The sequence below is a fragment of the Cervus canadensis genome, chromosome 32 (assembly GCF_019320065.1).
Source record: "Cervus canadensis isolate Bull #8, Minnesota chromosome 32, ASM1932006v1, whole genome shotgun sequence".
Lineage (NCBI taxonomy): Eukaryota > Metazoa > Chordata > Mammalia > Artiodactyla > Cervidae > Cervus > Cervus canadensis.
In genome coordinates this window covers 19,701,455-19,722,933 of record NC_057417.1, presented here as the reverse complement: position 1 = coordinate 19,722,933, position 21,479 = coordinate 19,701,455, and the positions used below count along the sequence as shown (strand labels likewise).

Below are 21,479 nucleotides of genomic sequence, written 5' to 3'. Positions count from 1 at the left end.
CAAGCTGTTTTTGGTGCCAGGGCTCTGTTGTGTTCAAGTCTCCTTGGGGCTGTTGTTCAGTCACTGAGCCGTTGTCTAACAATTTTCGATCCCATGGACTGCAGCATGTCAAGCTTCCCTGTCCTTCACTATCTCCCGGAGTTTGCTCAAACTCATGTCCATTAAGTCGATGATGCCATCCAACCGTCTCATCCTCTGTTGCCCCCTTCTCCTCCTGCCCTCAATCTCCGCCAGCATCAGGGTCTTTCCCAATGAGTCAGCTCTTTGCATCAGGTGGCCAAAGTATTGGAGCTTCAGCATCAATCCTTCCAATGATCTTTCAAGGTTGATTTCCTTTAGGATTGACTGCTTTTATTTCCTTGCTGTCCAAGGGACTCTCAAAAGAGTCTTCTCCAACACGAATTGGAAAGGAGTCTCCTTAGCCCCTGCCTATTCCAAGTGAGACCATCTGAGGGCGCAAGGACCTTGGTCCCGCTGGGAGGTGAGGAAACACTGGCTCCAGAAGCCGCGGGTGGGGCCTGGGGACGCTTTCTTCAACATCCGCTGGGAAAGTTCAGGGGTTTACCGGTAGCTGGGTTGGGGAACTGGAAAAGTAGGGACGGGGTCGCGATGTTCACCATTCATCCATTCATCCAACACGTATGAAAGCCCCAACCTGGACACCGTGGGGGAGAGAGTAAGAGTTGTTTGTTGGCACGTCTAGAGTCCATGGGGTCGCTAAGAGTCGTACGCGACTGAACTGAAATGAGAGATGTTTACTATTTCCAGAACCTTTTAAGGCTCCATTATCTCGTTTGATCTCCTCCGATAAGAGGTCTGCCCAGTAGCGCTGCAGAGAAGGAAGCCAGAGATTCAGAGGGGGAGGCGCTGCACCAGTTCATCCAGACACCTACCTTTAGGTCGCTGGTCACGGCGGGGACGCACCCGGCGGAGGACCCCAGTGAGGGGCCAGAGTCACCTGACGTGGGAGAGGCTGCGACGCCGCAGGGGCGCGCGCGGCCTCCGTAGCCGCGTCGGGCGCCCGGGCGTCTCCCGCCCCAGCCCCTGCTCCAGGGTCACATGACCGCCTCTTAGACAACATGGCGGTGGCCGCGGTGCAGCACCCGGGCTGAGCGACCGCGAGTGCAAGTGGGCTCCTAGCCGGGGCGAGGGGTGGCCTCAACCGGGGAGCAGAGGATCACAAACTCTCCTCAACCCGTTCCTGTCTCCGATCTCACCCGAGTTCCACTGGTCCCCTCCGCGCGGTGTGTCCGCCGGCGCGGGGACGCATGATAGAGCCCGGCCGCCATCCCCCGGCTCTGTGCTTCGGGGCAAGCTCCTCTCGTGTGTCCAGGCTCATCACCCTCGCCTGGGTTCCCTCCTTTCTCCAGCCTCCTCCCCTCGCAGGTGGGATCGTCGGTGGGACAGTAGCGCGGGCGGGCGCGGCCCCCCGGGACCATGTCCGGGTCCGACACCGCGCCCTTCCTCAGCCAGGCGGATGACACGGACGACGGGCCGGCGCCCGGCACCCCAGGGTTGCCGGGGTCCATGGGGAATCCGAAGTCCGAGGATCCCGAGGTCCCGGACCAGGAAGGACTGCAGCGCATCACGGGCTTGTCTTCGGGCCGTTCGGCTCTCATAGTGGCCGTGTTGTGTTACATCAACCTCCTCAACTACATGGACCGCTTCACCGTGGCTGGTACTGACTTCTGGGAGAAAGTTTGAAGAGGGGAAGGGAGCGGGGTCCTGAGTGGGGCTGCCTCGGACGGCCCATCCTGAGTCTTCTCCTTCCCAGGCGTCCTTCCGGACATTGAGCAGTTCTTCGACATCGGAGACGGTAGCTCCGGCCTCATCCAGACCGGTAAGTGGAGGCTGGGCACACACAGCGGCTCTTCTTTCTGTCCTGACCTCCTTGAAGCCACATTCTGGCCTGCCTGGGGCCTCATTTTTGGGAGGTACTGTGGCCAGAGCTAAGGGAGATGGCCTCGACTCTACCCTGAAGCTGTCCTGTTTGACTAGGACACCACATTTAAAGAGATTTCAAGAGGGAGTCAGTTTAGTGTAATGATATTTAGGCCGACATGGGTTGAAACATCAGCTTTTCACTGAATGTGATGGTAGGTAAGACCCTCAGTTTCTCTAAGCCTCACTTTCCTTGTGGGTGAGATGGAACTCAATAACCAGGCTCAGCTCCTAGGGCTGATGTGGGGATTAAATGAGGTAGTGCCTGTGAAGTGGATTGTGCAATGTTGCACCCAGTAAATAGTGGCAGAAGAGGGAGGTATCTAGAAGGGAAAGAGGTGAGTGTTACTTGTTCAGAACTTTGGGATTTATGGGAGAGACAAAGCCAAGACCAACTCCTCTTTACCTTCCTTCCCTCCTTCATGCATTTCTGAGCACCTACTTGTGCCAGGCCCTGGAGGGAGTGCTAATAAAGCTATACTTTTAAAAAGAAACGGAGGCTTGGAGAACAGTTAAGACTTGCCTAGGGTCATACAACAGGTTTGAGGCAGAAGAGGAGCTTGAGACAAGGTCTTGCAGTGTTCTCTGCTCCACTCCAGGCCACTAAGGAAATGGAGATATTTAAGCCAAAGTTGGATGGAATGAGAATGGGATCACAGGTCCAGTTCTGCCCAGCTCCAAAGAGTTGTTGAGTTAGAGAAGAAACAGGTCTTTCTCCGCACCTGTTTTGTGCCAGGCATTGTGTTAAGGGCTGGAAACACAGTCATGCCCAATACAGGCAAGGTCTTTTTCTTCCTGGAGCTAACATTTTGCTGTGCATGAGGGGGCAACAGTCCCTGAACTAATAATGAGATAGTATTCTATAGGAATAACTGTTATGTCAAAGAAGACAGAGTAGATGAGATAGAGAAAGATTGGATATGTGGTGGTTGGGAAGGTTTCTGAGCCGAAGGTAAAGGAGCTGAGGTCTGTGAAGCTCAGGGGAGAGGAGAGATTGTTTGACATGGAGAGGACAGCATCTCCATAGCCTTCGATACCAAAGCCTTACTTTGGTATTGAACTTGGCAGTTGGGCCATTGGGGTGCAGAGTGGAAATGTGGATAAGCGTGAGGTTGGAGAGGTAGGGAGGGGCTGGATTAGATAAGATTTCTGGCCAGGGTGTGGAGGATAGGATAAGTCAGCTGGGCCATCTATTCTACAGTGGAAGATTTGAAAGACATTGCATATGGGGCTGGATGACTACTCCCCCCACCCCAATCCATCCATACCCGGGAAGGAAGCTGTGATGGTTTCAGGATTGGGGGTTATTCTACCCCTCTTCATACTCCCTGAGCTGGGGTGGAGGGTGGGGTAGGGGTACTGAGGCTGGGCTGTGACTCTCTGCTTCCCCCCAGTGTTCATCTCCAGTTACATGGTGTTGGCACCTGTGTTTGGCTACCTGGGTGACAGGTACAATCGGAAGTATCTCATGTGCGGGGGCATTGCCTTCTGGTCTCTGGTGACGCTGGGGTCGTCCTTCATCCCCAGAGAGGTGAGGTCCCATGCTGGTTCCTGCTTCCACCCCCCACCCCTACCCCCTGCCCCCGCCCTCCCATCAGTCTTCGCTGCTGCTCTTTGGAGTCACTGCAGACTGGGCCTGGGGAGCTGTGTGCTTCCCTTGGTCCATACCATCTTTTAACCCTTGCCTGCCTGAGTCATCTGCCCACCCCGTCCTCTCCCCTGTTCTTCCAGAACCTTCTTCTGTCCATCATCCCCTCTCGCCCTTTGACTGGCCATTGACCTCTTCCACTGCACACCAAACACTCCCATTCCTCTGCCATGGGAAAAACTGTACTCGGACTGCCCTCTGTTTGTCTTCCTTTTCCTAGCCAGACTTCCCCAAAGGCTCCCATACCCCAGCTCCAGTCTGGGTGAAGGGGCAACCGGTCAAAGGCTCTGCTTCGCCTGTACTTCCTTTCCTCCCACTCCCGCCTTGAGCACCGCTGGCTTACCTGCCCCCACCACTCCATTGCCAAAGTCAACAGGGCCCTCTCAGTTGCTGACTGTAGCTCCCAACTTCCTAGGCCTGTTCTCCCTTAATCTCCCAGGAGCCTCTGGCTCTGTTGACCCACTTCTTCCTTCCGGAAACTCTTCTGACTTCTCCGACTCCCCTCTTCTGGTTTTTGCCCCGCCTCCCCGGCTGTTGCTTCTTTATTCCTTTGAACTTTCCTCTGTCTGTTCACTCTCTCTGCCCTGCGACTCTGTCTCCTCAGCCCCAGACACTGCGTCCTTTCCTTCGGTGATCATGCCTTGTTGGCTTTTGGTGTCTTTGGCAGACAAATAAACCCCCACCTAAGATCATTATTCACTACTGGGGTGTCTTGGATGGGTGGACGAGATAGAAATCAAGATTTATTTTGCACCAGTAGGTGCAAAATGATGAATAGACCTTTTGTGGTCCAGTTCTCACAGTAGTTATGTGAACAAGTTGTTGTTATTATCCCCTTTTACAGATAAGGAAACTGAGGCTCAGAGAGGTTAAGTTGCTTTCTCAAAGTCACAGCTAGTAAGTAGTGGAGCCAGGATTCAAGCTCAGGTCTGTTTGCTTCTGAAACTCAGGCCTCGCCTGCCATCCCCGCCACCTCCCCAGAGTGGGCTGGTGAGATTGGCGGGGAGGCTGGCCGCAGGGTGGGGTGCCACCTCCCCCATATCTCATTCCCCAGCGATTCTGGCTGCTCCTCCTGACCCGGGGCCTGGTGGGGGTTGGGGAGGCCAGTTACTCCACCATCGCGCCCACCCTCATCGCTGACCTCTTCGTGGCAGACCAGCGGAGTCGGATGCTCAGCGTCTTCTACTTTGCCATCCCGGTGGGCAGGTGAGTGGACCTCGAGCCTGATAGGGAGGCAGGAGGGCCTCACCTGGGACGTGACTGACCAGCTGTCTCCTCCCCGACTCTTTCCCCAGTGGTCTGGGTTACATTGCAGGCTCCAAAGTGAAGGATGTGGCTGGAGACTGGCACTGGGCTCTGCGGGTGAGTTGGGTCACAGCCTGGGAGAAGGTCAGCAATATGCTCACTGATTCACCCTTTTTTTACCTTCAGGCACTCCCCTTTTAAGTCATTGCTCACTCTGCTAAGCCTGCAGGAAGCCTAGCTGCTCTCACCATGAAGCCACATGCTAGATAAAACTCTTGGTTACAGGTGGCAGAAGCCATTGTAAACTGTAAGCCCCCAAATGGGACTGTATTGGCTCCATAATGGAAGGTCCCAGGGTGAGCGTCAGGTAAAGCTGGATCCAGGACACCCACACTGTCCCAGGAATTTGCTCATCTTTTTTCTCAGCTCTACTTTCCCCCGTGTTGTCTTCATTCTCAAGCAAATGAAAGCTCCACATGTTTATCTTCCCATTTAGAAACTTTAGCAGCCTGGATCCTTGAGCAGTACTCCTGGATGGTGTCTGATTAGATGAATGCAGGTCACATGCCTTCCACTGAATCAGCTACCAAGGAAGGCCTGGGAGGTTAATGTGGCTCTTGTTGGCTAAGTCTGGGTTTCAAGCCTCACCCTCTTTGAACCAATGAGTTGAAAGAGATGTAGGGAGTGGTTTCCCAAAAGAAAGTTAGGGAAAGTCCGTTGTTGCCAAGGAGGGAGCAGTTAGGCTTGCAGAAAGGGGATCCATTGACAGTGACAGTCATTCCCGCCCCTCAGTCACAGGTTTAACTTCCTTGAGCAAGCACTCACTGGTTGTTTGAGGTCTCGGGCCCTGAATTGTCTTTATACACCCTTTATGTTCTCTCATTCCCCAGGGCTGAGTACCTCCCAGTCTGTTCCCTTCCTGAAGCCCACTCTTTCCCCAGGTGACGCCAGGTCTAGGAGTGTTGGCTGTTGTGCTGCTATTCCTGGTAGTACGGGAGCCACCAAGGGGAGCTGTGGAGCGCCACTCAGACTCACCACCCCTGAACCCCACCTCGTGGTGGGCAGATCTGAGGGCTCTGGCAAGAAAGTGAGTTTCAGTTCAGTCGCTCAGTCGTGTCCGACTCTTTGTGACCCCATGGACTACAGCACGCCAGGCCTCCCTGTCCCTCACCAACTCCTGGAGCTTGCTCAAACCCATGTCCATTGAGTCAGTGATGCCATCCAACCATCTCATCCTCTGTCGTCCCCTTCTCCTCCCGCCTTCAGTCTTTCCCAGCATCAGGGTCTTTTCCAATGAGTCGGTTCTTCAAATCAGGTGGCCAAAGTATTGGAGTTTCAACTTCAGCATCAGTCCTTCCAGTGAATATTCAGGACTGATTTCCTTTACTAGAAACTGACTGGTTTGATCTGAGTTTAGTTCCATCCTAACCTAACATCTGAGACCCCCAGGGAGGCCCTGGGGTCTGTTTTGAGATTTACATGGGTATGGTGTTTGTTGTGTTCTGTCAGCTGACCCTATCCCCAAGGTAAGGAATGCTATCACTGTGGCCCCTTTGTGGTAGCTGCTTAAATTACAGGCCCAGATCCTCGGAGCAGGGACAACCTTTACACCCAGTGCCCAGACAATTCAGATAAGCCAGAGAGGAAGAGCAGAGGTCTCTCTGACCCGATACCTCGGTGGAGTCTAACTTCCTCCCTCCTGATTGTGTCCAGTCCCAGTTTCATCCTGTCTTCCCTTGGTTTCACTGCTGTGGCCTTCGTCACGGGCTCCCTGGCTCTTTGGGCCCCTGCTTTCTTGCTGCGTTCCCGTGTGGTCTTGGGGGAGACCCCCCCCTGCCTTCCTGGAGACTCCTGCTCTTCCTCTGACAGGTACCGGGATGGGGACTAGGCTGGGGGGCCCTGCAGGTGGCAGGGGATGAAGTGGAGAGGGTCTGTGATTCAGCCTCGGGCAAGGACAGTCTGAATCCTGACTCCACAGCTGCTTCCTCTCCCAGAGTCTCAGTTTCCTGGTCTGGGAGTAGGTGCCTTCCTCTCGGAGCTTTGTGAACTCTGGGATGCTGTACCTGGATAGGCCTGGGTTGTGAGCGTGGCTGGGATGGACCGTCTTCCTCTCTGGGCCTTGAGGGTGAGGCTAGGGGGCTTTACAGGCAGAAGGACTAGCCCCTCTTTCCCTCTCCCTCCCCTAGTCTCATCTTTGGACTCATCACCTGCCTCACCGGGGTCCTGGGTGTGGGCCTCGGCGTGGAGATCAGCCGCCGCCTCCGCCGCTCCAACCCCCGGGCTGACCCACTGGTTTGTGCTGCTGGCCTCCTGGGCTCTGCACCCTTCCTCTTCCTGTCCCTTGCCTGCGCCCGTGGCAGCATCGTGGCCACCTACGTGAGTAGCCAGCAGGTGTCTAGGGGGGTGGTCTGGGTCCAGGGTGGAGGGATGGTGCACTGGGGGGCAGGACTGGGGTCAGAGCCGACTCTGGAGTGGCAATGCCGGGGTTTGCATCTCAGCTCTGGCCATGCTTAGCTGTGTGACATTGGGCAAGTGACTTAACCTCTCTGTGCTCAGAGTCAGCTGCTGTAAAATGGGAATGCCAGTAGCACCTGTCTCCTGGGGGTGTTGTGAGGGTCAAAGGAATTAATAGAGGGACCTGGTACCTGGTGAGCCCGCCACGTGTTTGCTCTTCTGTAAAATGGGAATGATTGTAGCACCTGTCTCCTTGGGGTGTTGTGAGGGTCAAAGGAATTAATAGAGGGACCTGGTACCTGGTGAGCCCACCACGTGTTTGCTCATGTTGTGGTGAGACCCATCCCATGCCCCCTCCTTCACCACCTACCTCCCATCGTCCAGATTTTCATTTTTATTGGAGAGACACTGTTGTCCATGAACTGGGCCATCGTGGCTGATATTCTGCTGGTAAGTAGGTGGCTGGCCCACGGTTACCCCAGTGGCTGATGGGAGCAGGTGGTGGGTAGGAAACCTCATGTGTGCTAAGTCACTTCAGTTGTGTCCAATTCTTTGCGACCCTATGGACACTGTACTCCTCCAGGCTCCTCTGTCCATGGGATTCTCCAGGCAAGAATACTGGAGTGGGTTGGCATGCCCTCCACCAGGGGATCTTCCTGACTCAGGGATTGAACTCATGTCTCTTATGTCTCCTGCATTAGCAGGCGGGTTCTTTACCACTAGCATCACCTGGGAAGCCCCATAGGGAACCTCACTTGTCTTGAATTGTGATGGTCACCCCTTTTTCAGAACCTAGCCCTGAGACTGACTTCCAGCCCCAAGTGGGCCTGTAGTCTGGGCCTGCCCTGCCATTCATCCCAGCCACACCTCTGAGCTGGGGCTCCCCTGATGTCAGCCTAGGGTGTGCCTCGGTCCTGTCCTTACCCTCTGCCTCCTGCTCCTCTCTCCCACCAGTACGTAGTGATCCCCACACGACGCTCCACTGCCGAAGCCTTCCAGATTGTACTGTCCCACCTGCTAGGTGATGCTGGGAGCCCGTACCTCATTGGTTCGGTGAGCAGGACCTCTTGGCCAGGCCTGGGGTGGGCTTCAAGGGACCCTACGTTCCTGGCACCAGCCAGTCGCCAGTGGCCTGAGCACAGGCCTAATTGGAGGGCCCAGTCCAAGTGAGGCATCCGAGTCCCTGTGCCAGGCACCCCTCACCTTGAAGCCTCAGCTCGGCCGGCAGGATTTGTCTTGGTAGATTTCCACTGGTGAGGTCCTGGCTTAAGTCTTAATTCTTCTGGAGTTTGGGGGCTTCCTTTCCATGCCGCTTTCTCCTGACTTTTCTTTTTCTACTTTTTTTTTTTTTAAGATTTTTTTGATGAAAAATTCTGCAAAGTCTTTGTTGAATTTGTTACAATATTGCTTCTGTTTTATGTTTTGGTTTGTTGGCTGTGAGGCATGCGGGCTCTTAGCTCCCCAACCAGGGGTCAAACCTGCGCCCCCTGCACTGGAAGGCCAAGTCTTAGCTACTGGACCAACAGGGAAGTCCCTCTCCTGACTTTTCTTTCCTTGTCTCCCTGCAGATCTCTGACCGCCTCCGCCGGGACTGGCCCCCCTCCTTCTTGTCCGAGTTCCGGGCCCTGCAGTTCTCACTCATGCTCTGCGCCTTCGTGGGGGCGCTCGGGGGTGCGGCCTTCCTGGGCACCGCCATCTTCATTGAGAGCGACCGCCGGCAGGCTCAGCTGCACGTGCAGGGTCCGTCGGGCCTCCCCGCTGTCCGCCCACAGCTCCCTGCCTAGCTTCATGATGCTGCCTGCTTGTCCATCTGTCTGCCCACCCAGCCCCGTGTACCTGGCCACTGTCAGTCCTCAGCCCTCCCCTTCCTCAGCTTCGAGGTTGCCTGACCCATGAGCTCATGCCCTGCTGTGTGCCCGGCTCTGCTGCCCTGTCCATTTGCCACTGCTTGTCTGTCCCCTCCCTGGGCCTGTGTCTGTCTGTCCATCCAGCCCTGGCTCTGATTCTCTCCCCCGGCAGGTCTGTTACCTGAGGCCGAGTCCACTGATGACCGGATCGTGGTGCCCCAGCGAGGACGCTCCACCCGGGTCCCCGTGTCCAGTGTGCTTATCTGAGGGATCACCGCTTGCTGTCTGCAGACCTATCACAGCTGGCCCCGGGCCCACCCGGGAGGTGCCCAGGGCCCACCTCCTCGGCTAGCCCTTTTTCTGGGAGGGGCCTTGGGCCATGTTCCAGCTCCCACACACTACATAGGTGGCCAGGTGGGGACACTGGGGGCTCGGGACAGGGGAGCCCCCGCCACTGGAGCAGCCCTGGGGCTCGGTGCTATTTGTAACTGAATAAAATTTGTAGCCAGACCCCAAGTGCCTGCTGGAGTCTCTCTGGGTTAGGGACCTCTGACCTCTGGATGGTGGGGGATGCCCCCTCTCTAGTCCCAAGGTCCCAGGGGCTGTCGGGTGACCCCCGTGGGCCCTGGGGCAAAGCCCTGTCCTTCTGGGCTGCTGAGCATTGGGGTGGAGTGAGCTGGCTCTGTGTGACCGTGAGTCACGCCCGTGTCTCCCCTAGAGCCCGCCCTCCTTGGCAGGCTGGCCAGGGTGAGGTGGGGGTGGGCACACCCGGGGGCCCCTCGGAATTCGCGGTGTCGGAGCTTCTGTCCTTGCTGCCTCCATGAGCCACGGCTGTAGAGGCCACAGCCGCTGGCCAGCCTGTAAGCATCTTTCCCTCCTCCCCTGGGTATGAGTTGCCGTTCACCGGGGAGACCAGCTGACCCTTCTGGAGGGCCCAGGGTGGCTCCTGAGGCGGCCTCCTCCCCCTCCTCACTGGCTGGGTGGGGGTGGGAAAGGGGGCGGGTGCAGCCGGCTGAGCCCCGATGATTTCCTGCCCTCACCCGGCGCTTACCACAGCTTCCTGCCACAGGCAGGCAGGCGCTGAGGAGAGGCGGGCGCGGAGCGAGGGGCAGGTAGGGCTGGGGCACAGGGTCTGTGTAGGGGTGGCTGGTGCCCCAGACTCCAGCCCAGGCCCTGGCCTGACCACCCTGGGGTCCAGGGTCTTCCAGAGCCAGCGCTGACGCCCGCTCAGCCCAGCGAGGGGAGGGGATCCAGGGACCCCCCCGCCCTCCACCAGGCTCCCAGCCAGCGGCCAGTACCCTTCCCGGCCTGGCCGTCATCCTGCTGCTCTGTGTGGAGGGGTGTGCGGTGAGCAGCTGGGCCTGGTCCAAGCAGATGGAGGCGGTCAGCCTGGCCATCTACGTGCTGGGGCCCCTGCTGCTGCCTCTCTTGGCCGTGTTGCTGATGGCTCTGTGTGTGCGTTGCCGGGAGCTGCCAGGTGAGTGGGTGCCGGTGGGTTGACCAGATGCCCGGACACACTGCCAGGGATTCTCACTCCACTCTCTGACCCCTTCCCCCGCTTTTAACTGTCTGTAACTCTTTCTTGCACGCGGAGACGCTGAGAGCCCCATACTCCATCACCCTCTGCCCTCGTCACCCTCTTTTCCTGCCTCACGGGCCCTCTCTTCCCCAGGCTCATATGACACGGCCGTCTCCGATAGGTGAGTCCGCCCTGTCGACCCCGTGCGACTGCCTCAAAGCCCTGTGTGGGGCTGGGCCCCTGGGGGACTGGGGTGGGGTCCAGGGCCTCTCCCACCTGCTGACCCGAGCTGTGTCTCTCCTGCCAGTTTGACCCCAAGTAGCATCATGATCAAACTGCCTCGTGAGTACCTGAGTGTCCCTTCCCTTGGGTGCGGGGAGAGGGTCCCCTAGCCTGGGATAGCATGTGCCTTTGTCCTGTTTCCCCCCTGTGGCCGCCCACATGGCCTGAGCTGGGGGTGGGGAGGGAGATGGTGTCCCCCCACCCAGGCCTCTCCAGGGCCCCAGGGGTGGCAGGGATCAGTCTGCCCTTCGAGGCCCTGGCCAGGGTAGGGGGGTGAGGTGTGGAGTCATTTCCTTCAGCTTGGTCCTGTGTCCTCAGCCACACTCGTCCCACGGCCATCCGCCACTCCCTACCCACTCCAGAGCCAGCCAGACCTGCTCCCCATCCCGTAAGTACCCCTCCCCCTGCCAAATCCCCCCTTTGACCCCCTCACCTCCTCGGATTGGGGGCCTCTTGCCCTGTTGCAAGCCCTCTCCCCGTAGAGCCCCACCCCAGCATGACCTCTGACCTTTGATGCCCAGAAGGTCCCCGCAGCCCCTCGGAGGCTCCCACCGTATGGCATCGTCCCGGCAGGACTCAGACAGTGGTAAGCGTGGAGCCGGACCCACCAGGCTGGGCCACTGGGCAGAGGCCCCCTCCGAGCTGACTCAGTCTCCCTCTCACGTTCTCTCTGCAGCCAACAGCGTGGCCAGCTACGAGAACGAGGGTGTGACTGGGACCCCCGTGGCCCCGGCTGGGAGGCGGCTGAGACCCGTCCTGGGCTCCACTGACCCTGTGTCGTTACCCCCAGAGGCAGCCTGTGAGGATGCGGACGAAGATGACGATGACTATAACAACGAGGGCTACTTGTGAGTGGCCAGGCGGGAGGTGGGGGCCGAGGCCAGGGCTCCTCGCTCACCCGACCCTTGACTCCCGCAGGGTGGTGCTTCCTGACAGGGACCCGGCCACCAGCACTGGCAACGCCGTCTCACCGGCTCCTGCGTCCAGCAAACCCGGCCTCCGAGACAGCGCCTTCTCCAGTGAGTCGGCCGTCTGACCACTCCCTGCCCCTCCGCGCTGTGGCCCCTCAGGTCTTCCCTCTCCTCCTGGATCCTTGCGCCCCTCCATCTTCTCGCTTCTCTCTTTCTAGCCCTCCTGTCCTTCAGCTAGGGGACTTCCGGCTCTGGTCTTCTTTTCTTTTCTCTCCTCTTCCCTCTTTGTCGTTTGCCTTTATTGTCTGCAAGATTTCCTTGACTCTATTCTTCTTTTGACTCTGAGCTTTTATTTTGTCTTTCTTGTCCAAAAGCTCTTTCTTCATCTCTGAATATTCCTTTCTCAGAGCCTCCTCTCTGGTTTTATGAAGGCAATATCATCTTGCAAATCTCGAAGGATAGGGATGATCAGCTGTCTTTTTTAGGTTTCTTTGGAAAGTTTTCTTCTGCTTCCAGTGTTGTTTCAGTTTCCTTTGGGCTACTTTTCTCTCTTCGTTTTGGTTTCATCCTGCCTCTTGGAGGCTTTTATCAGTGTCTTGTGATCTTCAGTGTCCGTTACTCTTTTCCTTCTATGCTTGCTCTGTGCCATCATGTCCACACCCTGGCTTTATTTGCCATCCAGATCATCCCTAACTCATGGCCTCTCTCTTGGGCCCCAGACCATCTGTCTAAGTGCTTATTTTCATTCATTCATTCACTCACTCATGTTCATCCATCCACTCACGCAATTCATCCATCATACTTACTGGTTGCCCCTGAAATAATCACTGCTAATGAGATAGAGTTGTGATTAAAGCAGCTCACATTACTGAGGGCCTAGTACATGCGCTACTAAGAGTTTTATGTGTGTTCGTTGTCGTTGTCTAGTCGCTAAGTCATATCCGATTCTTTTGCAACCCCGTGGACTGTAGCCCGGCAGGCTCCTCTGTCCACGGAATTTCCCAGGCAAGAATCCTAGAGCGTGTTGCCATTTCCTTCTCTGGGGGATCTTCCCAACCAACTTATTAATATTAAACCTCGCACTTCCCAGGGGCTTTTGAGCTTCTCCCTTCCCCTCCTGCCTCTCACTTGTCCCATCTGTACAATGATTTGTGTTTTTAACAGAAGTCTTAAAAAAAAAAAAAAAAAACAGAAGTCTTGGCAGCACTTACTATATGACAGACCTTATTTTATTTAACTCACCATTTTCACAACACCCCTCTGCGGTGAGTACCATTCCTCACCCTATCATACGAAACCTAGGGCCGGAGAGGTTAGGTAGATCGTCTGAGGTTAGTTTAATGCTGAGGCTGGACTTGAACCTGGGCAGTCTGGCTCCGACACCTGCTTGTCTCCAGCCGCATGGAGAAAATAAGTCAACCCCTGAAAGAATAAAATGGCGTCGATGGCGCGAGGCACCAGGAAGGAACGAGGACAGGAGCGGGGGTCAGGGCAGGCCTGGCTGAGGAGGAGGAGCCAGTGGGGCTGATGACGCCCCGACAGCACCCAGCCTTGCGTGCTGTTTCCTTCTCCACACATGTCGCCCAGCCCCACCGCCCCGAGCTGCTCCGTGTCCCTGCTCCCCGGCCTGGGGGCCACGCTGGGGTCTGTTGCCGCTCCTCCCACAATTGTTTCCCCTCTTCAGTTCTGGTTAAGTTGCCCAGCTTCTCTCCATGGCCATGGGTGTTGCAGGGCCGGCCTCACTGAACCACTCCGGGCTGACGGTGGGCATGATCTCTGGAGGGGGGGTGGTCTGTGTGCAGGAGGCTCGGGCTGGTTACGTGGGAAGTCTTGGGTGTCTGCATTTGGGGAGCCTGGGTAACAGCGCCCGGGGCGCCCATGCTTTTCCTCTAGTGGAGTCGGGGGAAGATTACGTGAATGTTCCTGAGAGTGAGGAGAGTGCCAACGCGTCTCTGAGTGAGTGGGGGGCCTTCCTGGCGCCCTCCTGGGGTCTGCCGTCCCTCCTCCCTCCCTCTTGCCCCCTCCCCCACCCTTCCTCTCACACCATCCTGGGGTGGGTGTCTCCAGTCCCCTGCCCCCCGTGGCTCCCTCACCCTCTGCCTGGGTGTCCTCTTGCTCTCTCATCCTCCGTGTGACCTGGCCCCCTTTGGGTGTGGCTGTCCCTCCTTCTGACCTGTCCCCACAGATGGGAGCCGGGAATACGTGAACGTGTCCCAGGAGCTGCAGCCCGGGGCGAAAACCAAGCCTGGTGTGTGTGTGTGTGTGGAGGGGGTGGGGGAGGTGGGGCAGACCCTGAGGGAGCCGCCTTGGAGATGGGGGTGGGTTCGCTTTATGAGCTGAAGAGCAGCCTCCCCTTCCCTCACAGACACCCAGAATTCCCAGGAGGTGGAGGACGAGGAAGCTCCGGATTACGAAAATCTGTAGCTGAACTGAGGGCCTGGTGAGAGGGCCTGCCCGTCCCAGCCCTGCCCTGGGCCTGTAGGCCCTTGACCCTTCCCTCCCCTCACCTTCCCACCCTCTCAGCCCTCTCTCTCTGACTCTGGGGACCCCCTCTGACCCCCACCGATGACCTCCCCACTGACTCACAGCCCCTCCCCATCTCCCTGTCTTCTTGTGTTTCAGCATGCGGCCGTGCCTGTTCTGGAACGAGCCTCGCCTGGGAATGCTGAGCTGGGCGGCTGGTGGTGGCTCTGCGGGGCCCCACTTGGCACCCTGCCCCGGCTGCGGCCTGACAAAAGCCTGAGAATTTTCCCCCTAACTTATTGTCACTTTGGGGTCCGGTCTCTGTGGCCCCTAAACTCTGCATCTTCTGACACAGCCTGAGAATGAACCACCCTGGCCCCAGCCCTGCTCTGTCAGAGAATAAAGGCTGGTGCGGTCTGCAGTACTCTTGGCTTTGGCTGGCCAGTGGGTCGGAGTCAGGGTGAGAGTGGGCTATGTCTGAAGACTTGTGTGGTTGTGTGAATGCATGTGTGTTTCTGGATCTCCATTCTCACAGGCCCTTCGTGCTCCCAAGGGTCCCGACCAGGTATGTGTGAGTGACTGCATGAAGCCTGGGATATGTCGCCTTCTGAGTGCGGTCGTTTCTGACCCCGGCTGGCACTCCTGGGGCTCGGACACGTCTCCCCACAAGATAGTCCTTGGAAGTGGCAGGCGACGGCTGTGATGATGGGAGAAGGGGGTGTGGGGAAGCACTGGGTGGGCGTCTGGAGTAAGACCTTCCCCACTGGCTCCCAGTGTCCCCATCTTTAAAACAGAGGAGTTGACCTGCTGACCTCAGAGGACCTTCTTAATTCTTAATTTTTGTGGTTCTTAATAAAACAGAACTTTAAAAAATTGTCTAAGCGACTGAAAATGTTAACGGGCAGCACAGTCATCTTCAGGCTTGGATGTACAAATGACTCTGGGGGTTTTGCTAAAATGCAGATTCAGATTCAGTCGATCTGGGATGGAGCCTGGATGGACTCTGCATTCCTAAGGAGCTCCCACGTGGTGGTTCTACGACTGCTGTTCTGAGACCCCATTCCGAGTCGCAGGGTCTGGTGGATACCCTGGTTGTGACTGGCTTCCCTGCGCGAGCGTGTGACAACCTGGCCAGAGTGAGACCCAGCGCTGGATGTGGGCGGGAAGCATCAGGAAGGAGAAGCTTTCTTGTTCATGGCAGTCGTGGAGCAGGGAGAACGTGGCCCTGGAGCCCCCCACCTGGAGAGTCTCTTGAGAACGAAGCCAGCGTGGAGGGGAGAGACGGCCTGGAGGTGGGCAGGGCTGGCTTTCTGGTGGCGTCAGAATGCTTGGACCCAGAGCTGAAGCAAGACGTCCCCTCTGACTGCCAGTTACTTGGGCCAATAAATGACCAGTTTCCTTCAACTGGCTTGATGGGGGGTTTCTGTCTCACACAACCAGAGTAGGCCTGAGTGAGATGCAGAGTCATTGGCGTCCTCTGCAAAGCTGCGGGCTCCAAAGGTGACAGTCACAGCTCCTCTATGGAGTGCCTGTCGCATCTCCAGGCTTACTTTACCATCATCATGCCCCTATTGTCAGTGAATGTGCCTATCCTGTATCCCCATTTTGCAGGTGAGAAAATGCAGGCTCAGAGAGGAAAAGTGGTTTGCCCAGAGGCACACAGCCAGAATGGCAAATCTAGGGTGAGATGTTTGCCTGTTGATCTTCAGAATCATTGCTGGCAACACCTTTGCTCTGGGTGTCATACTAGCTGCTGGCTGCCCCAGGCGGGCAGGTTGTGAGAGGCCTGTTGTAAAAGTGGGGGAAGGAGGTCTGGGGAGGGGCTTGACAAGCTAGATGTCAGCAGGTGGCATTAAGTCATTTTGTTTGGAGGTAGTTAAAAGGCAGAGGGGGACTTCCCTGGTGGGCCACCGGTTAAGACTCTGTATTTCCACTGCAGGGGGTGTGGGTTCATTCCCTTGGTCTAGGGACCAAGATAACTGCAAGCTGTTTGGGAACTAACATCCCACATGCCATGCGGCACAGCCAAATAAATAAATAAATAAAACAACCCAAACCTGAAATAATTCTAAATGCCGTTAAAGGGCAGAGGCACCTTCCTGCCTGGGCACAGAAAGAGTTTACCAAAAGGTTATGTTGGTGCGGTCACCCTGAGTGTCATCTAGCAGTATCTGTCAAGCTGAAGACGGTGTGTCCCTTTGCCTAGCAAATAAATCCCTGGGTATAAACCTGGACAAACCAGCACGTGGGCTAAGGGAGTGGGCCCCAGGGGCTCAGAGCAGATTGTAATGGCCCACAGTGGACACGGCAGATGCCGTCATTGGGGGAGTGGACAGCAGAGGTGCAGTGGAAACCCACCCACCGAGAAAACTGAATTGGAGCAACACCTGTCAACTCCAATGAATGTCACCAACAGGATGTGGAGTGGGCAAAGGAAAACAAATTGTTTTATTTATATAAACTTAAAAATGAAACATGGAAGATCTGTATATGTTGTCCAGGGATACACATATATGCAAAGATACCAAGATAGGCAAACAAGGGAATTCTCGGGTGGTCCAGTGGTTAAGGTTCCATACATTCACTGCTGTGGGCCTGGGTTCAATCCCTGGTCAGGGAACTGAGCTCCCACAAGCTGTTCAGCCCAGTTGAAAAACAAAAGATAAGCAAAGGAATGAGGAATGCCAAACTCAGGCGAGTGGTTACCACAGGCCAGAGGGGGAGGGTGTGTGGGAAGGGGTTCAAGAAGGCCTCCATGATATGTATGATGTCTCATTTTTAAGCAAGGTTGGATACACAGGTGTACGATAGATGATTCTCTTAAGTGTTTGCATGTATGAATGATTTTGTAATAAGAAAAGAGACCTAGGCTCAAGGGGGGAATGGATGGGGGCAGGAAAGTAGGGCAGCTTTAGGAGGCAGAGAACAGGAGGCTGAGAGGCGCACGTCTGTCTGTGCCAAGTAGGTGAGTTGCATATGGCACTCCAGGCCTCAGGATCAGCGAAGGCAAGGCCCTGAGGTGGCATCAGTGAGGTGGCTGCTGGATTCATCTACAAGAGAAACAGCAGGCCAGCCGAAGAAGTGGCAGGCATAGTGACGAGACGAGGTGGTTCTACGAGAGGAAGTGTTTGAGAGGCAGAAGCAAGGGACGTGGTGATGGGTTGGCCATGGGCTATGAGGCTCAGGAAAGTCCAAGGTGTCTCTGGTCCTTGCCTTGGTGGATTGTGGCGGGTAGGGGGTGGGGGGTGGGTATTCCTGGAGGGACCGAGCAGCTTCCCATTGATGTTTCTTGGATCAGCAAGAGAATGTGGCTTTGCTTCCACCAACAGGTGAGCCGGGAAGAACAGACAGTCAAGGCCAGGAGGTCTGCAGTGCTGGGGCTAGGTTTCTCACTTCACACAGTGGAGGGAGTCAGGAGGTAGAGACCTGAAAGCTGGGAAGCAGAAATAAATTTTTTTTCCTTTAACTCTGTTGTTGGAGGAAAGGTAGATTTAGTGATGAGTCAGAGAATGTTTTCTGGAATTGCTGGGCAGACAACTGGGTGCTTTCAAAGGCCACTGGGGACTTCCCTGATGGTTCATACTTCCCTGATGACTAAGACTCCACGCTCCCAATGCAGAAGGGCCTGGGTTTGATCCCTGGTCAGGGAACTAGATCCCACATGCCACAACTAAGATTCCCCATGCCTCAACTGGAAGACCCCGAGTGCTGCAACGAGAGATCCTTCATGCGGCAAGGAAGATTAACGAGCCTGCGTGCCGCAACTAAGGTCCAACACAGCCAAATAAATATAAAATAAATATAATTAAAAGTCTTCAGGGAAGTCCAGACCATCAGGGAAATATATAAGATCCACTGGAGAAGGGAATGGCAACCCACTCCAGTGTTCTTGCCTGGAGAATCCCATGGACAGAGGGGCCGGGCAGGCTACAGTCCTTGGGGTTGCAAGAGTCAGACATGACTTAGTGACTAAACCATCACCACCATAAAATTAAACATTAAAAAAAATAATAATAAATTAAAAGAAAAAAGGCCATCAAGAGGTAACAGCTCTCTTGATTTAGGGTCAGAAGTAGTCCTTGAGACAAGGGTCCCAGTAAAATAGTTTATTTGGGAGGTGGTCCCAAAAACAATGACAGGAAAGTGAGATAGGAAAGAGATGGCAGCTAAGAAAGGGTGCATGAAAGAGCCAGCTACCCTTGCAGGCAACAGCCTGGGGAGGAGAGGAGCGGGGGCAGGCTGGGAGCCTAGTGAAGTGGGTGGGTGTGAGCCATGCTGCCCTGGGAGGGAGCTGCAGTGTTTGACAACATCTCCCACGAGTTACCACTGAGGGCAGTTTCAGGAGGAGACGGGGCTGTTTATTCTCTAGAACTTCTGGCCTCCCACCCATACAGACACAGTGGGCTCCGTGGCCCCAGCAAGCCTGGAGCAAAGGAAGGCAGGTTCTGGCAGATGCGTGGGCAACTGCACCCCGAAATGGTGAGGAGGTGCAGACTGACAAGGCATTGTCAGTGCCTGCTACAAGAACTTGGGCTAAGATTTCCCTGGTGGTCCAGTGGTTAAGAATCCACTTGCCAACGCAGCGGACACAGGTTCAATCCCTGGTCCGGGAAGATCCCACATGCAGCAAAGTAAATAAGCCCATGCGCCACAACTATTGAACCTGTGCTCTAGAGTCCTGTGCTCTGCAACGAGAGAAGTTACTGCAGTGAGAAGCCTGCTCACCTCAACTAGGGGATAGCCCCACTCTCTGCAACTAGAGAAAGCCTGCGTGCAGCAACAAAGACCCAGTGTAGCCATAAATAAATAAAGAGTTGGGGCAGTCCCATTTTTCTCAAAATGCACTGCATGACCCATGAATCCTGGAAGAAGCCTCTCAAGAAAGCACTCTGCCTTCAGAAGAGTTTGGGAGAAGCACCTTCTCTGAATCCTCCTGGCAGGGTCAGATGCACTTTGATGAGTTTCTGGCTCTGAGGGCTCCTGTGACTCTTTGTCTAACTTAGTACTCCCCAAATATATTTGGCTTCAGAACCTTTAAAAAAATATTATTATTAGCATTTTGTTGGCCACCTTTTTAATGTCTACAGAAGACCTCTTTTGTTTTTCCTTGTCTGTATCCATGCCTTCTTCTTTCAATGATGCCACCTGGATTTGAAATGTCTATGTGGCTCAGGTGGAACTGAAGTCTTAGATGTGCCTATGACCCAGAACTGGCCAATCATTCATTATATCCCACCCCCTGGCCACAGTCATTGGTTGATAGAAGGGTACATGCCCAAATTTAGGCCAATGAGACACATTCCTGAGACTTTGGGTAGAGCTAATGGGGAAGAGTTCCTAGTAGGTTGTCCACTGGGGGTGTTAAACCCATAAGACATAGACCTACAGCTTTTGCAGGCTTCCATTTGGAAGGAGCCTGCCGGAGAATGAAGACTCCAGAGAGGAAAGCAGAGTCAACAGAAATAAAAATAGAAAAACTGAGTCCTGCTGCTGCTGCTAAGTCACTTCAGTCGTGTCCAACTCTGTTCGACCCCGTAGACGGCAGCCCACCAGGCTCCCCCGTCCCTGGGATTCTCCAGGCAAGAACACTGGAGTGGGTTGCCATTTCCTTCTCCAATGCATGAAAGTGAAAAGTGAAAGTGAAGTCACTCAGTCGTGTTCTCTTCGAGACCCCATGGACTACAGCCTACCAGGCTCCTCCATCCGTGGGGTTTTCCAGGCAAGAGTACTGGAGTGGGGTGCCATTGCCTTCTCTGAAATTGAGTCCCAATAGCTGTATAAACTCCAGATCCAACGATCCATTGTGCCTGAAGGCATTACTCCTTGATGAGTCTTTTTTTTTTTTTTTGGTTAAGCCAGTTTGAGCCAGGCTTTCTTTCACTTGCCACAAAGCGATTCCTAGTGGATAGCCATGGCTCCTCTCATTTCCACCAAATCCCAGCCACAATCAGGCCAGCCTGGGCTGGTGATCAATGTGTGAAACTCACCTTTTTCTTCACCTTCTAACTACCCCTCAGAGACACCTGGGTGCACACTTTATGGTTGGTAACCCATCTGTCCTGTGCCTATCTTCCTCCTCAACCCTGTAGGGAAATACTTCTGTATTTTTCTTAACTTTTGCTTTACCTACTTGGTATTATTAGTCTTAGAGCTGATGAGCAAGAATTCCAGAAAAAGAACCAAGTTTGGTGGCAAGAGCACTGGAATACAAGTGAGGAGAATGAAGTTTGAATTCTAACTCTGCCACGAGATTTCTGGGCTTTGGGAATCTTTGAGGATGTTGAACTTAAATTTTTTTTTAAATTTATTTATTTTAATTGGATGCTAATTACTTAAAGCATGATTAAAAAAAAAAAACTTATTTATTCATTTGGCTGTGCCAGGTCTTAGTTGTGGCATGCAGGAATCTTTTTAGCAGAATCTTTAGTTGCAGCAGGTGGGATCTATTCCCTGACCAGGGATCGAATCCAGGCCCCCTGCGATGGGAGTGAGGAGTCTTAGTCACTGGCCCACCAGGGAAGTCCTGAACTTAAGTTTTAAAACCTTCTCATTCTGGGGTCCCGAGCCCCACAAGGTGTCCCTGGAAGTAAAAGAATGGAATCCCTTGTTGCTGAGAAGGTTGGAACTCAGGTATGGCTGGAGTCAGAGGCCTAAGTATCACCACCAATTTTTAGTTCCTCTTCATCTCTCCTTTCTCCACTGATTCTGTTTTCTCTCCCTTGTGGTCATGTGATGGTTCGAGCAGCTGCAGGGAATATGTCCTTCCAATTTCCAGCCTTGGGGCGGTGGCAGGGTGGGGGGAGGGGAGGGATGTCCCAGCATCTCCAACAAAAGCCATAAACTTACTCTAATGACCTTAGCTTGGGTCACAAGGCTCCCTGGTCTTCCCAGGTGGCACGAGTGGTAAAGAACCTGCCTGCCAATGCAGGAGACGTAAAAGACGTGGGTTCGATCCCTGGGTCGGGAAGATTCCCCTAGAGAAGGAAATGGCAACCCACTCTAGTATTCATGCCTGGAGAATCCCATGGACAGAGGAGCCTGGTGGGCTACAGTCCTTGGGATCTCAAAGAATCAGATATGACTGAAGCAACTTAGCACACACACACAAGACTGCCTGAACCAATCATTGGCCAGGAAAATGCCATCAGCTAACTGATTTGGGCCTGGGT

At 54.8% G+C, this 21,479-nt stretch overlaps 2 protein-coding genes across 9 annotated transcripts; both read left to right on the top strand.

Annotated features, from left to right (window-relative positions):
* The first annotated feature begins 1,056 nt into the window (after positions 1–1,056).
* Positions 1,057–9,645, top strand: SPNS1 (sphingolipid transporter 1 (putative)). 3 transcript variants are annotated; one of them, XM_043455761.1, is made up of 13 exons: positions 1,075–1,386; positions 1,474–1,678; positions 1,775–1,840; positions 3,336–3,472; positions 4,644–4,795; positions 4,885–4,951; positions 5,776–5,921; positions 6,548–6,703; positions 7,021–7,210; positions 7,673–7,738; positions 8,243–8,341; positions 8,857–9,028; positions 9,308–9,645. In XM_043455761.1, the coding sequence occupies exons 2-13, from the start codon at positions 1,528–1,530 to the stop codon at positions 9,400–9,402; spliced, it is 1,497 nt and encodes a 498-aa protein (XP_043311696.1). In that variant the 5' UTR covers positions 1,075–1,386; positions 1,474–1,527; the 3' UTR covers positions 9,403–9,645. The 3 variants fall into 3 exon arrangements, with proteins under 3 accessions (XP_043311694.1, XP_043311696.1, XP_043311695.1); XM_043455760.1 differs by having other exon boundaries at positions 1,470–1,678; XM_043455759.1 differs by having other exon boundaries at positions 1,057–1,678.
* Positions 9,646–9,884: 239 nt separating this feature from the next.
* LAT (linker for activation of T cells) lies at positions 9,885–14,734 on the top strand. 6 transcript variants are annotated; one of them, XM_043455767.1, is made up of 13 exons: positions 9,885–9,995; positions 10,334–10,612; positions 10,730–10,835; positions 10,962–10,996; positions 11,255–11,324; positions 11,461–11,522; positions 11,613–11,642; positions 11,727–11,784; positions 11,855–11,955; positions 13,741–13,803; positions 14,033–14,095; positions 14,213–14,287; positions 14,470–14,734. In XM_043455767.1, the coding sequence occupies exons 1-12, from the start codon at positions 9,956–9,958 to the stop codon at positions 14,269–14,271; spliced, it is 966 nt and encodes a 321-aa protein (XP_043311702.1). In that variant the 5' UTR covers positions 9,885–9,955; the 3' UTR covers positions 14,272–14,287; positions 14,470–14,734. The 6 variants fall into 6 exon arrangements, with proteins under 6 accessions (XP_043311702.1, XP_043311701.1, XP_043311699.1 ...); XM_043455766.1 differs by having other exon boundaries at positions 9,887–9,995; positions 11,458–11,522; XM_043455764.1 differs by having other exon boundaries at positions 9,889–9,995; positions 11,613–11,784.
* The last annotated feature ends 6,745 nt before the right edge of the window (positions 14,735–21,479 follow it).